The sequence below is a fragment of the Crinia signifera genome, chromosome 7 (assembly GCF_055691185.1).
Source record: "Crinia signifera chromosome 7, ASM5569118v1, whole genome shotgun sequence".
NCBI classification, from domain to species: Eukaryota; Metazoa; Chordata; class Amphibia; order Anura; family Myobatrachidae; genus Crinia; species Crinia signifera.
Window position 1 is genome coordinate 176679437 of NC_139223.1, and position 12949 is coordinate 176692385.

A 12949-nucleotide genomic window follows, 5' to 3' on the forward strand; every position below is an offset into this window, starting at 1 on the left:
TGGGGGTATTTATATGGGAAAGTGAATGTCTTTTTGAGTGTATATTTATGCTTTGGAGAAGACCGTTCAGAGTTAAGGAGTCCATAGACGCTCCGTTCTTCTGCCGTCCGTTTAGTACTATGCGATGCGCACTCCCGCGCATCACATAGTACAGTACAAAAGTATGTGCTGCACATACTTTTTGTACTTGGTTTACATCGCATTGCATCGCATTGCATGCACAATGCATGCACCAGGCATGTGATGCGATGTGTACTTTAAAAGTACAAAAGGGACAGGAAAAATGGAGCGTGTATGGGCTCCTAAACTCACATCTGAAGAAAGCTAGTTAGACATCACTGACTCCACCACTATGTGGCACATTTATGGAAGCCGCTCTATAGGCAACTGCAGAAACAGTGATGATGACCAGCAGAGACATTCAATATGTTTTTCTAAAGTGTGCTTGAAAAATGATGGAATCTATTTGGTTGCTATGGAGAAAGTCACCTTTTATATTGTTAATAAATGATTTTCATGAATGTCAAAAAAAAAAAAGCTATATATCTATATATATAGATACATATAGATATATATCTAGATATATATCTATCTATATATAGATAGATAGATCTATAGAGATAGATAGATAGATCTATAGTGATAGATAGATAGATAGATAGATAGATAGATAGATAGATAGATAGATAGATATGGAGAATAATTAAGTATTAAGAGGCAGGGCAGAAAAAAATGTACTTACAGGGCATGACCAGGAGGCAGCCAGTTTCAGGAGCTCCTCTGGCTCCAGCCTGCACTTCATCTTCCCCTGTCACATGCCGTGCGTCCTTGCACGTGACCTGACCTTCTGACCTTCCCATCTTGCGTCTCAAGAGCTGTGCTCTGCAGCAGACACAGTTTCTCTGCAGACGCTCCGCAGCTGGATGCCAGACTGCAGATCTGCACACAGTAAGTGTGACACAGGCTGCCGCTGCTGACCCGCACCCCCGCTAAACCGCTGTCTTAAAAAAGTTTTTTTTTTTTTTTAAAGTGTGTCTTTGTGTCCCCTGGCCCGGGCCCCCCTGATAGGCCCGGGCCCAGGTAAAATGTACCCTCCCCCCCTCCCTCTCGGCGGCCCTGGGAACAATAATCCATCCCATCCCCGTCGAAACAACCCTTAAGGTGGCCATACACACACACATATTTATCTGCAGATCTGTTTGGTTGGAACAAAAACCTGGTTATGGATGAGAGCAAATGACAGTTGACCATTTGCTTGGAAATGCTGGAAAACTGCCAAACTGTCACTCGTCCATAACCATGTTTTTGTTCCAACCAGCCAGATCTGAAGATAAATCTTACTAGTGTATGGGCACCTTTACACACCTGTCCAAACCAATCCTCAAATCTCATATCTATCTACAGTACCTTTCTAGACTTCAAGTTCCCTGGCACAGGAAAATGTTAATGATAATGTATAAATGCAGGGGTTCCGTCTCTATACCACTAACTGTAACCTCCGCATTCATACCATTGAACAAATGACAAAGGCGTCTGCCATAGTCTCACAGGATCTGATCTGCGCAGTATCCTTAGATTTATTACAGGGGGAAATTCTCTGCGGCACAAAGTGTAAATCTCTTCTGATTGCAGATTTATTTTTATTGGGAGGACAGGATTCGCATACGTATAAGGAGAGAACAAAATAATTATACATAGCTACGGGCTCATGAAATTCTGTTTGAACTTCATAAACCTGTCGTCCTTAATACCGGCAACATCCAGTAATGCAATGATCCGGAATATTCTGCGGATCACGTGCGTGTACGCTGTGAACCTATGTACATGGCACCTCCAAACTTTCCAGACGAGTGAGTAATCAGCACGGCAGAGGTCTGTGAGACAGTCCGAGTTGTTATTTGAATAAAGTCTGAGCACCGGCCGAGATTTAGGGCAATGACCGGAAAAAACGTTTGTTGCTTTTTAAAATCTATATATATGACACCTTACTGGCATTCGTTTCAGTATGGCATGAAGAACCAGTAGGTAACAAACACATCAAACATCAAATGTGGACAGCTCAGGGGGCGGGCTGTCAGGGCCCTCGCCCGGGGCACTGTAGTCTGGGGGCGAGGGGCCACAGCTACCGCTCCAGCGCCACCTAGCCGGGAGGTACATTTGTGTAGTCATTGATTACAATGAATCAATCAATGACTACGAGTTAAGATGACAATCAATTTGAATCATTTAATAAACTGGGTAGTAGCAGACCGACATAGAGGTAGGAGGGCCCTGCTCGCAAGTTTACAATCTATAGGGATAATAGAAATCTATAGCATGGCAGTCCCACCAGATTACAAGACAGTCCTGATGGGATGCAATTGGATATGTAAATGCTACTGGAGGTTGTGTGGGGTTCCGGAATATGATAGACTTGCCTGAAGAGGTGCGTTTTCAGGGAACGCTTGAAAGTTTGGAGGCTAGAGGAGAGTCTTATGGTGCATGGAAGGACATTCCATAGGATGAGTGCTGTCCGAAGAACATCCTGCAATTGTCAATGGGATCTAGCGATGAGTGTGGATGAGAGACTCAGAGCTTGTGCAGAGCGGATAGGTTGGTGGGGAGGCGTTAGGGAGCTCCTTGGGCATCAAATGAACGCTGCCTAGCAAGCCAACCTGAATCAGGCCCCTAGTGCCAACCAATCAGCTCCTGACATTGTTCAAATAAAATGATGGGTCTGTTTGGTTGGTATTGGTCATTTTGGGTATTCACATGACAAGGAAGGCAATAGTACACAGTCAGACTCGTTGTATGTTTATTGCTGTCTATTCAGGTGTTGAACATTTTGGGCCAGATATACTAAACTTTGGTGAGAGATAAAGTCACAACCAATCGGCTCATAACTGTCATTTTTCACATACTGTAGCATGATAGTTAAGAGCTGATTGGTTGGCACTTGATCTTTCTGCACTTAATCACCTTCCTAGGTTTAGTACCAGGGCCATCTTTTTATATGGGAACACTGGGCAGCAGCCCAGGGCCTCACACGTCTAGGGGCCTTTGGGAAGAGTTAGGCTTGGCCAGAAGGTGTCTGTTTCCTGGGCTGCCCGGGAACCAGGTAGAGATTACAGCATGGCCACTTTGATTGTGAATTACACTCAATCAGATCAGCCAGCATTCGCTACCTGCGTTCAAGCCTGCAGTCAGACAGTGAAAGGCTGTCAAGCATGCTGATTGGTAGATGGTTTGAGCTATCACCAATCAGAGTGCAGCATTCTTTACCTGCCTCCCAGCCTGCAGCTGGCCAGTGAATAGCTGTCAACATGCTGGTTGGTGGTTGGCTGATGCTATCTACCAATAAGAGTGCATCATTCTTTACTTACCTCCCAGCCTAAAGCAAGACAGTAAATGGCTGTCAGCGTGCTGATTGGTGGAATACTGGAATTGTCACCCAATTAGAGTGCTGACAGTCTTTCACTCTATGAAAGCATATGGAAGACAGCACAAGATTTTTTTACCCATTCGCAGATAAAAGTCAGTCAGGGCTGTCTTTTATTTTCCATGGACATGGACGAATTTGACATGCGGTGCACCCATAGATTTGTGGGCACGCCCAGAATAAACAAAAAGAATCCGCCCCCCCCCCCCCCCCACACACACACACACACACACACCTGCAGTTTCTACCATGGAGAGGTTTTTGATCCTTCACCTGTCAACATGTACAGTATGATAAGCAGTAAGGGTGTCAGGCCAAGGAATACCTCCAATAAGCTGTGGGCGGTGGTTAATGTGGTGGTAGATGGGCATTTGTCTACGGATAATACACTGTTTTCTATAGCAACATGAGCAAGGAGACAGAGAGAGTTACCACAGTACTCACGTCTTTGGCACTGGTTCTCTGATGGCCCCCAGCAGTGTTCCGGACAAGCTTTCGGACATTTCCCACCTGAGAACAACAAAGTAAGAGATAAAGCTCATTCATTTTTTTATAGAGTTTGCTCAAATGGAAATGAAACTCACGGTAGTACAGACATGTATGAGAAGACCATCGGCCAAACTCGTAGACCATCGGCCAAACTCGTAGACCATCGGCCAAACTCTGAAGGACTTTCCCTAGCCAACAATACAACATGGAAATTTACCAAGATTCATGCAAACACATCGGCTCAAAATGCCCCTTTCAAATAGATCACCTTTAGGGCAGGTCCTGGTTCCAAATATACAGGGGAAAAGGAAGCAGGGTTCCCTCATATTTTTAAAACCAGCATCATGCTCCACTAGCCAAGGAGGGAATGCCAGAGCTGGGGGATACATTTATACTAGTTGTCCTACCAATTAGTCAACACTGTCCTGGGTTTCCTGGGGGAGTAGGTCCCCACAATAACTGGGAACCCAAAGGCCAGGGATGAAGTCTATGCCCAACACCCCTTTAATGTGGATGACAAGCCATGAGACGTAAGAGAATGTACACATGGATTCCCTTTCACAAATGGTGGGTGTCCACAGGACCCACCAGCCAATTAGGAAACAACATACACATAGACTAAGTGGAGCCCATAGACTTCTATGGGGAAAAATCTCCATAGAAGTCTATGAGTGTGACCTCAATTAACCTTGTGGCCTGCAGTAACCTAGTGATTGGCTCTTGTCAAAGTCACCCAAATCCTTACACTTGTTCACTTTCTGCCTAATATATTCCACCCCTTGTCGGGTGCCATGGTCTCCAGATAATCAGTGTTATTCTCTTGACCTCTCAGTGGTTTTAATGTTATGGCTGATTGGATATTGTTTGCCTTCAATATGATGAAACAAAGCAATACTTGTGTCGCTATAAGGATTCCCGTTGCTTTGCTCTGCAAGCTGATAGATTGGCGTAGTCGGCAGGTACCACTCTTGGGTGGTGTTGAAGGGATCCTATCATGCAGACTTCACTGTCGCTGAGCCATCTGCTTATTCTGATCATAAACTCATCACAGCAACATAATGCAAAATCATTTCTGTCTAAAAGGGTAGGGTAGAAGGGGAGGGGGAGAAGAGGTGTTTAGGAGGCTCCATCTGGCACAAATAACACAACTTTAATCAGTAATAATGATAATTATTATTAGGAAGCTACTGGAGGACGATGCACAATCTTAATGAGTGTAAATTGATTTATAACAAAGGGGATTAGGAATGACTGCCTGGAAAAACAACAGTCGCAGCTCTTCAGAAGGGCAGGGATACTATTTTGGATAGGTGTGTTCCAGAATGAGTGTATTTGGTACAAAGGACAGATCTAGATGTAGCACTGGCACTACCTAAAAACATAACAATTATTATCATTATTCAACACATTATTATTATCACTAATTAATGCTTGGCACAATAACGTGGTATTATACCGTTCACGGCGCAGCCCTATAACAGCGTTCATTTTTTTTTAACACCGTTAAAGGGGGGAGTGGAGGCGGGGGTGGGGGGAGCAGCGCCCCGTTGTCGCATCGTCTCTGACAGCATTACAGAGACCATGCGCCCCTCTGAAAAAATGGCCGCCGCCACTGAAAAGACACGCTAGAAGTACTCCTGCACCTCTAGCATCTGTCTCCTCTGTGGCAGACATCTTTGGAGGGGCAGGGGCTCTAATGCTGTCAGAGACTGTGCGGCCCAATTGCACCGATAAACCCCCCCAATAAAAAGATTAACTCCCCGGGCAGCAAGCAATTAACTCTCCCTGGGCAACGAGCATGTAACCCCCTATGGCAACGAGCGAGTAATCCCACTTGGCAAAAAGCATGTAATCCCCCTGGCAACAAGCATGGAACCCCTGGCAATGAGAATGTAGGTAAGTGGTACTTATGGGCCTAGAAATGTGATTCATCGCAATTCATCGTTGCCCAGCACTATTACTAATATTATTTATATACACACAGTGATCACAGCCAATGGCATGGCCGGATGCAGTACTGATAGGTTGCCAATACAAACTGACTGCCTGTAAGTGAAGGAACAAGGCCGCTTTATATTGCACCATTGTATTTGGTTACAGGAAATCTGGGCTGTGCATTCAGCTCTCACAATCTGTTTTTTTTTTTCAAAATAAAAATTGGGCCCCGGGCCTGGATCCCTGTGGTTTGGCCAGGTGGCGAATGAGAAAAGCAGTGAATGGATTTGGTAAAGCCACAATGTCACTGAAAATGCTTTGTTATATGGACCATTATTTTCTAATGATCTTTTATTTGGAAGACCTCACAAGGTGTACGCAGCGCTGTAGAGGAGGTAACATAACTACAGGAAGCAGTATACAAAGCACCACTGTTATCATCACAGGAATATAGATATTTATACAAACATTGCAGCAAAACAAGAGATGCGGAAAGGTGTGTGTGTGTGGGGGGGGGGGGGGGTAGCAGCACAGTTCAAAATTCAAAGAGATAAGCCACACCCACTGCCATTCCAAACTGAGTCACTGGCAGGGAATTAGGGATGGCCGTCGTTGTCATTGTCATCGATGGTTGTCATCGATGGCAGTTCTGCAACTGGCCATCGATAGTGGTAAACTATGCAATGGCTGACCATCGATATTTTTACATATCGATGGTTATCGATCAATGTGGGCCAATCAAAATACGGGGTGGGGCTTCGCGGGTGTCAGGGGGCAGAGCTATGCTCCGTGTCCCGGCACTTTGAAAAAAAAAAAAAAAAACATTGTTTTGCTGTTCCATCGATGGAGGGAAACCATCTGGTTCTTCCCCATCGATGGCAAAAGTACTCTTCATCAGCCATGAACCATCAATGATTTCGAACCATCGATGGTCGATGGCCATCCCTAGAGGGAGTGGGGACAGCGGGGGAGGGAGAGGTGATGTAGGCTTTATAAGATCTGGTGTGTCATGTGTAGCCAGGGAAGAAGGTTGCACAGTGGAGAGAGAGGCAGATGCTGTCCAGTGGGGAGAGGATGCGCGTCAGGGATAGATTGGAGAGGGGACAGGCAGCATGGAGGTAGACCAACAAGCGTAAGACAACAATCCCATTTGTTGTGTAAATTTAATACAACCTTCAGTCTGTACTGGTGTCTTTCTGCAGCATACACCATATTCCCCTGTCTGTGGGGCCGATTTATCACACAAACGCCACATATATTATGCGTCCCTGCAATGTAAGGAAGATACCTGCTGCGATTCTCCCCCTTTTCTCTCCCGTACCCCTTAATTGTACTTTTCATTTATGAGGACCCCCTCCTCTCAATGTGAAATATCCACAGTACTTATGAGTGGAGTGGAAGTGAGCGGTATGTGTGTCCTTACTGTATATTAAGGAGTAGCCGAGGAGTAGTGTGCGGTCAGGAATCGGGTCCCTCTGTGTCTGGCCGCTGGCTGTGTACTGTCTCCAGCAGTGGAGGAGTAGTGTGCAGTCAGGAATCAGGTCCCTCTGTGTCTGGCCGCTGGCTGTGTACTTTCTCCGGTAGCGGAGGAGTAGTGTGCGGTCAGGAATCAGGCCCCTCTGTGTCTGCCCGCTGGCTGTGTACTTTCTCCGGTAGCGGAGGAGTAGCGTGCGGTCAGGAATCTGGTCCCTCTGTGTCTGGCCGCTGGCTATGTACTGTCTCTGGTAGCGCAGGAGTAGTGTGCGGTCAGGAATCGGGTCCCTCTGTGTGTGGCCGCTGGCTATGTACTGTCTCTGGTAGCGCAGGAGTAGTGTGCGGTCAGGAATCAGGTCCCTCTGTGTCTGGCCCTGGCTGTGTACTGTCTCCGGTAGTGGAGGAGTAGTGTGCGGTCAGGAATCTGGTCCCTCTGTGTCTGGCCGCTGGCTATGTACTGTCTCCGGTAGCGGAGGAGTAGTGTGCGGTCAGGAATCGGGTCCCTCTGTGTCTGGCCGCTGGCTGTGTACTGTCTCTGGTAGTGGAGAAGTAGTGTGCGGTTAGGAATCGGGTCCCTCTGTGTCTGCCCGCTGGCTGTGTACTGTCTCCGGTAGTGTGAGGTCAGGAATCGGGTCCCTCTGTGTCTGGCCGCTGGCTGTGTACTGTCTCCGGTAGCGGAGGAGTAGTGTGCGGTCAGGAATCGGGTCCATCTGTGTCTGGCTGCTGGCTGTGTACTGTCTCTGGTAGCGGAGGAGCAGTGTGCGGTCAGGAATCGGGTCCCTCTGTGTCTGGCCACTAGCTGTGTGCTGTCTCCAGCAGGGGAGGAGTAGTGTGCGGTCAGGAATCGGGTCCCTCTGTGTCTGGCCGCTGGCTGTGTGCTGTCTCCGGTAGCAGAGGAGTAGTGTGCGGTCAGGAATCGGGCCCCTCTGTGTCTGGCCGCTGGCTGTGTACTGTCCGATACCGGAGGAGTAGTGTGTGGTCAGGAATCGGGTCCCTCTGTGTCTGGCCGCTGGCTGTGTACTGTCTCTGGTAGCAGAGGACTAGTGTGCGGTCAGGAATCGGGCCTCTCTGTGTCTGGCCGCTGGCTGTGTACTGTCTCTGGTAGCGGAGGAGTAGTGTGCGATCAGGAATCGGGCCCCTCTGTGTCTGGCCGCTGGCTGTGTACTGTCTCTAGTAGAGGAGGAGTAGTGTGCGGTCAGGAATCGGGCCCCTCTGTGTCTGGCCGCTGGCTGTGTACTGTCTCCGGTAGCGGAGGAGTAGTGTGCGGTCAGGAATCGGGTCCCTCTGTGTCTGGCCGCTGGCTGTGTACTGTCTCCGGTAGCGGAGGAGTAGTGTGCGGTCAGGAATCGGGTCCCTCTGTGTCTGCCCGCTGGCTGTGTGCTGTCTCCGGTAGCAGAGGAGTAGTGTGCGGTCAGGAATCGGGCCCCTCTGTGTCTGGCCGCTGGCTGTGTACTGTCCGATACCGGAGGAGTAGTGTGTGGTCAGGAATCAGGTCCCTCTGTGTCTGGCCGCTGGCTGTGTACTGTCTCTGGTAGCAGAGGACTAGTGTGCGGTCAGGAATCGGGCCTCTCTGTGTCTGGCCGCTGGCTGTGTACTGTCTCTGGTAGCGGAGGAGTAGTGTGCGATCAGGAATCGGGCCCCTCTGTGTCTGGCCGCTGGCTGTGTACTGTCTCTAGTAGAGGAGGAGTAGTGTGCGGTCAGGAATCGGGCCCCTCTGTGTCTGGCCGCTGGCTGTGTACTGTCTCCGGTAGCGGAGGAGTAGTGTGCGGTCAGGAATCGGGTCCCTCTGTGTCTGGCCGCTGGCTGTGTACTGTCTCCGGTAGCGGAGGAGTAGTGTGCGGTCAGGAATCGGGTCCCTCTGTGTCTGCCCGCTGGCTGTGTGCTGTCTCCGGTAGCGGAGGAGTAGTGTGTGGTCAGGAATCGGGCCCCTCTGTGTCTGGTCGCTGGCTGTGTACTGTCTCCGGTAGCAGAGGAGTAGTGTGTGGTCAGGAATCGGGTCCCTCTGTGTCTGGCCGCTGGCTGTGTACTGTCTCCGGTAGTGGAGGAGTAGTGTGCGGTCAGGAATCGGGCCCCTCTGTGTCTGGCCGCTGGCTGTGTGCTGTCTCCGGTAGCGGAGGAGTAGTGTGCGGTCAGGAATCGGGCCCCTCTGTGTCTGCCCGCTGGCTGTGTACTGTCTCCGGTAGCGGAGTAGTGTGCGGTCAGGAATCGGGTTCCTCTGTGTCTGCCCGCTGGCTGTGTACTGTCTCCGGTAGCGGAGTAGTGTGCGGTCAGGAATCGGGTTCCTCTGTGTCTGCCCGCTGGCTGTGTACTGTCTCCGGTAGCGGAGGAGTAGTGTGTGGTCAGGAATCGGGCCCCTCTGTGTCTGCCCGCTGGCTGTGTACTGTCTCCGGTAGCGGAGGAGTAGTGTGCGGTCAGGAATCGGGTCCCTCTGTGTCTGGTCTGTGGCTGTGTACTGTCTCCGGTAGCGGAGTAGTGTGCGGTCAGGAATCGGGTCCCTCTGTGTCTGGCCGCTGGCTGTGTACTGTCTCCGGTAGCGGAGGAGTAGTGTGCGGTCAGGAATCGGGTCCCTCTGTGTCTGCCCGCTGGCTGTGTGCTGTCTCCGGTAGCAGAGGAGTAGTGTGTGGTCAGGAATCGGGTCCCTCTGTGTCTGGCCGCTGGCTGTGTACTGTCTCCGGTAGCGGAGGAGTAGTGTGTGGTCAGGAATCGGGCCCCTCTGTGTCTGCCCGCTGGCTGTGTACTGTCTCCGGTAGCGGAGGAGTAGTGTGCGGTCAGGAATCGGGTCCCTCTGTGTCTGGTCTGTGGCTGTGTACTGTCTCCGGTAGCGGAGTAGTGTGCGGTCAGGAATCGGGTCCCTCTGTGTCTGCCCGCTGGCTGTGTACTGTCTCCGGTAGCGGAGGAGTAGTGTGTGGTCAGGAATCGGGCCCCTCTGTGTCTGGTCGCTGGCTGTGTACTGTCTCCGGTAGCAGAGGAGTAGTGTGTGGTCAGGAATCGGGCCCCTCTGTGTCTGGTCGCTGGATGTGTACTGTCTCCGGTAGCGGAGGAGTAGTCTGCGGTCAGGAATCGGGTCCCTCTGTGTCTACCCGCTGGCTGTGTACTGTCTCCGGGGTTTTTGATAACGCCTGTAGTAACTAATGGCGGAGCTTAGAGCATCCCGCCCATTGTCTGTGAGATATATGGATACTGGGTAAAGGGGCCAATTCAGACCCATTTGTTCAGGTCCGAATACAGCCCCTTCCCCAATGTTTGCCATCTGCGCATACGTAAACCCCGTATGAGTGAAACTCACCAAAGCCGTTTGCTCAAGCCAGGGAGGGCTGCGCTCGGCAACGGGGAATGCCCAGCAATTCATGGTCGTCACCTTGGGAAAGCAGGCATATCTATGATGACGTCAGCACCCGCCCCGAAATCGGAGATCATCGGTATATGAAAAGTATTGACCTACTCTTCAGACCGAAGGCTGCACAAATCATTCGATGGCTAGCGACCATCGAATAATTTCTCTTCCATTCGGCCTCATGCGAGTGGATACATAAGCGTCGTACACATTGCATACGAGGATTCGCGTAGTGGGGGGGGCTTTAACTGTTTACTATGCTGTAAACATACGCAGCCTAGCGAACAGGCCTGAATCCCCCCCCCATTGAATCACCCCCATCTTCCATTAGGTATACGGATACTGGGTCCGTACACGCTGTACATTTTCCACCAAATAAAATATCCTTCTTTTTAGGAGAATAAAATAATAGCGACAAAGTTTAAAATAAGCGAATCCTCACCGACCGGTAGAATAAAAATATCATTTTAGTGATATAATGGTGTGTGAGCATTGCCGGACTGGGAGATAGCATTGTGCGCGGGAGCTGCCACGTCTGGGCCTGCAGGCGATACTCTGCCTGTCCTTGTATTACATTCCCCCATTATAATTCTACGGATTCATTGCCGCCGCTTTTGTGCTGAGGAAAAATAAAGGAATTATTCTCTATCTTTTTCCCTCCTCGGCACTTATCTCCTGATCTCTCGCACAGTTAGAAGGTTAATTATCAAACCGTGTTACTCACATCACTGTATTACCTCATGAGGCCTCACACAATGGCTTCCTATCAGCCAGTGCGCTCGGCCATGCAACACTGATGTGGAAAATCAGCCGAGATACAGCGTTTTTTTTTTTTTATGATATAGAATTACTTTTCTTTTTTACCGTTTGACTGAAAGTAGAGCAAAAATACATAAATATGGCCCCTTATTCTGGTTCATTCGCAGCGGCCGCTCGTTCACGCGGTTTTGTGCATGCGCCTTCACAATCGTTCGATGGTCAGCGACCAGTGAAAGATGGGGAGGTTCCCACTGGCATGCGAAGGGATGTTCATGTAAAACATCCGTTCGCAAGCCTTGCAAAGGAATCCTGCTTGCGAATTGGTGGCGCCGGCTAACTATTCGCAAAGGCGGGTTTAGGGTGACTCGCAAGGATGCGAATTTGCATCTGAGCGAGTCAACCAGAATAAGGGCCATAGTTCACTTTTGCTAGCAGACAAGGAGGAGAATAATGCAATATAGCCAGCGATGACACGATTCATAGAACAGTTGCCTACTGTCCTGGGCTGAGGGAGATCACCCCCCCCAAATGTAGGAGTTACCAGGACTGCAGAGAGCAGGGCCAGTCATGGGTACTGTAGGGATGTGGCCCAATCGTGGTGGAGTGGCCACATCCCATACTAAAAGAAAAAAAAATATGCGAGACACTGCACAGGCGCGCTCTGCATCCCTCAGCTAGAGGTAGATCGGGGGGGGCAATCAAAAGGACAATCACATCATGCAAACGGAGGAGATTATTGCTACCCCTCCAACAAGCACAGGTAATTTGTACCTCCCCCCCACCCCCCCCCCCCTACTCGGTGTGGATCTTTTGGTCTACAACCAACTAGGTCGGTAGCATTGGGACAACAAGAATTGGGTCAACATGCAGCAAGGTCGACATGGGTTAAGGTCGACATGGGTCAATGTCGACATGGGTCTAGGTCGACATGACATTAGGTCGACACACGCATTAGGTCAGGGCTGGGCAACACCGGCCCTCCAGATGTTGAGGAACTACACATCCCAGCATGCCTTGCATTAGTTTCAGCATGGCCACATAGCAAAACTAATGCAAAGCATTCTGGGATGTGTAGTTCATTAACATCTGGAGGGCCGGTGTTGCCCAGCCCTGTATTAGGTCGACATAGGCTAGGTCGACAGTCGAAAGGTCGACATGGGGTTTTCACTGTTTTTTTACCCGAATGTGGACCGCATCCACTCGCTTCACTCGCAATGCTTCGGCACACTATTTTATTCTCCCACCACGCCCTAGTGCAGGCATGTCCAACGTTGGCCCTCCAGATGTTTTGAAACTACACATCCCAGCATGCTTTGCAATAGTTTTAGCATTCTCTAATAGCAAAATTGTGGCAAAGCATGCTGGAATGTGTAGTTTCACAACATCTGGAGGGCCAACATTGGACATGCCTGCCCTAGTGGATGGCAGGGCACGAAATACCGCCTGTGGGCACATGTCGGCTCAAAAAACAGTGAAAACCCCCATGTCGACCTTTTGACTGTCTACCTAGCCCATGTTGACCTAATGCTTGTGTCGACCTA

At 49.7% G+C, this 12949-nt stretch overlaps 1 protein-coding gene across 2 annotated transcripts in view; it reads right to left on the minus strand.

The window, feature by feature from the left end:
• Nucleotides 1–12949, minus strand: part of ERBB4 (erb-b2 receptor tyrosine kinase 4) — a 690947-nt gene that overhangs the window by 212690 nt on the left and 465308 nt on the right. For both annotated transcript variants that reach the window (XM_083154478.1, XM_083154479.1), the window contains exon 5: nt 3863–3928. In XM_083154478.1, coding sequence (XP_083010604.1) covers nt 3863–3928 — 66 coding nt within the window. The remainder of the gene's footprint in view (nt 1–3862; nt 3929–12949) is intronic.